The 1,675-nt window shown below is 43.2% G+C and overlaps 1 protein-coding gene across 1 annotated transcript; it reads right to left on the bottom strand.

Moving 5' to 3' along the window:
- Positions 1-387: 387 nt before the first annotated feature.
- Positions 388-1,383, bottom strand: LOC311046410 (thioredoxin-dependent peroxide reductase, mitochondrial-like). The gene has a single exon (XM_084058687.1). The coding sequence runs from the start codon at positions 1,379-1,381 to the stop codon at positions 644-646; it is 738 nt and encodes a 245-aa protein (XP_083914813.1). The 5' UTR covers positions 1,382-1,383; the 3' UTR covers positions 388-643.
- Positions 1,384-1,675: the final 292 nt, after the last annotated feature.

The following is a 1,675-nucleotide window of genomic DNA, read 5'->3' as shown; positions in this document are numbered from 1 at the left end:
TTTTTTTTTAATTTATAAAGAATATATTTATTACAGAATTTATGAACAGATGCAACTTTGTAAACCATTTAAAAAAGGAATACCAATGCCAACAAAATAATTTACCAGATCGAAGCAAAACGTGTTGCTGTCCAACGCGATATCTGAACAAAAAAAAGAAGCAGTAGGGTATACTGTAGGTATACCTCATAATGGCATCTTCTACCTCAATGGTGAAGAAATATACCAATATACCAGCAAGACAGTGATACAGTACCTACAAAAATGAAGGAAGCTATAAAGAAACCAGCTTTCCATGTTTGTTAACTATTTTCATCAGGCCCCTGTCTGTACCTTTTTTTTAACTTTGGTTAAAGACCTTCATAAAGCATTAAGCTTGAGCAATATATGGAGAGCTGGCTGTGAAGTCATTTTAAGACTAAATCATAAGTCTGTAATATGATGATGTTGCTTGCCGACAAGAACCTAATTTCAAGCTTGAAAATCTGTTATTTTCAGCAATCGACACCATTGTGTGATGGAGTTTGAATTAAGCTGTGTAGGTAAGCAACTTTTCAACTAATACAAGAGCAACCCAGGGTGGCATTTTCCTTTAACACAGAACATTCATATTAATTTTTAGAGCTGTTAGTTGATGTCTTCATTAATTGACTGTTTCAAAATACTCCTTTGAACCTTCAGGGGTTGGCTTGATCGTAGGAGAGTCTGGAGTCCAGCTAGCTGGGCACACTTCCCCATGGGTCTCCACAAACTGGAACGCCTTTACTAGACGAAGGGTTTCCTCCACACAGCGACCTACTGGCAGGTCATTCACGCTCATGTGCCTAACCACACCTTGTGGATCAATGAGAAACAGCCCTCTCAGTGCAATGCCTGGACCTTCCAGAAGAACCCCGTAGTCTTTAGAAACCTGTTTTGTGAGGTCAGCAAGCAGGGGGATGTGGATGTTGCCCAAGCCTCCAGCCTTGCGTGGTGTATTAATCCATGCCAGGTGGGTAAAGTGAGAGTCCACAGACACACCCACCACCTCACAATTGATGTCATGAAATTCACTGGCCTTGTCGCTGAATGAGATGATCTCCGTTGGGCACACAAATGTGAAATCCAGGGGGTAGAAGAAAAGGACCAGGTATTTGCCCTTAAAGTCATCCAGGGTCATCTCCTTGAACTCTCCATTGTGGACAGCAGTAGCTTTAAAATTAGGTGCAGGCTGAGTGACAGCTGGGGCAAATCTGACAGCACTGGTTGACAGACAGGCCCTGTGGACAGTAGAACAGACCCTGTTCACTGAGGCTCCATTGGGACTAAGTGATGCAACTTTCAGTCCTCCTGCTGCAACTCTTGCAGAGGTCCTGAGCAGTCTTCCAATGGTGGTTGCCATGTTGGATTATATGACTGGCAGCTGCTGTGACGCCGAGAAAGCTTTTTAACACACACAAACAAAGCAAACTCCAATAAGTAAATGGGATAAAATTGCAAAAAGACCTGCCTCAGGTGTCTAGTGTGGGATTGGATGGATTAAATAAAATGACCTGCTCCAGGTGACTTATCCCAGCAAGCACAATGACGTCATGATGACATTATGATGACGCCCGGTCATCACCCCGGTGACGTTCAGGACTAGGCCAGATCACAGCCCATATGGGGATGATCTTTACGTCATTTACAGGACGTC

Source organism: Gymnoscopelus microlampas (assembly GCF_963454915.1).
Source record: "Gymnoscopelus microlampas genome assembly, chromosome: 5".
Lineage (NCBI taxonomy): Eukaryota > Metazoa > Chordata > Actinopteri > Myctophiformes > Myctophidae > Gymnoscopelus > Gymnoscopelus microlampas.
The sequence above is the reverse complement of the archived record's forward strand: the minus strand, read 5'-3'. Positions and strand labels throughout refer to the sequence as shown.

Excerpts from the sequence above, each read along its gene's own strand:
- LOC311046410 (XM_084058687.1), bottom strand. The coding sequence starts at position 1,381 with ATGGCAACCACCATTGGAAGACTGCTCAGGACCTCTGCAAGAGTTGCA.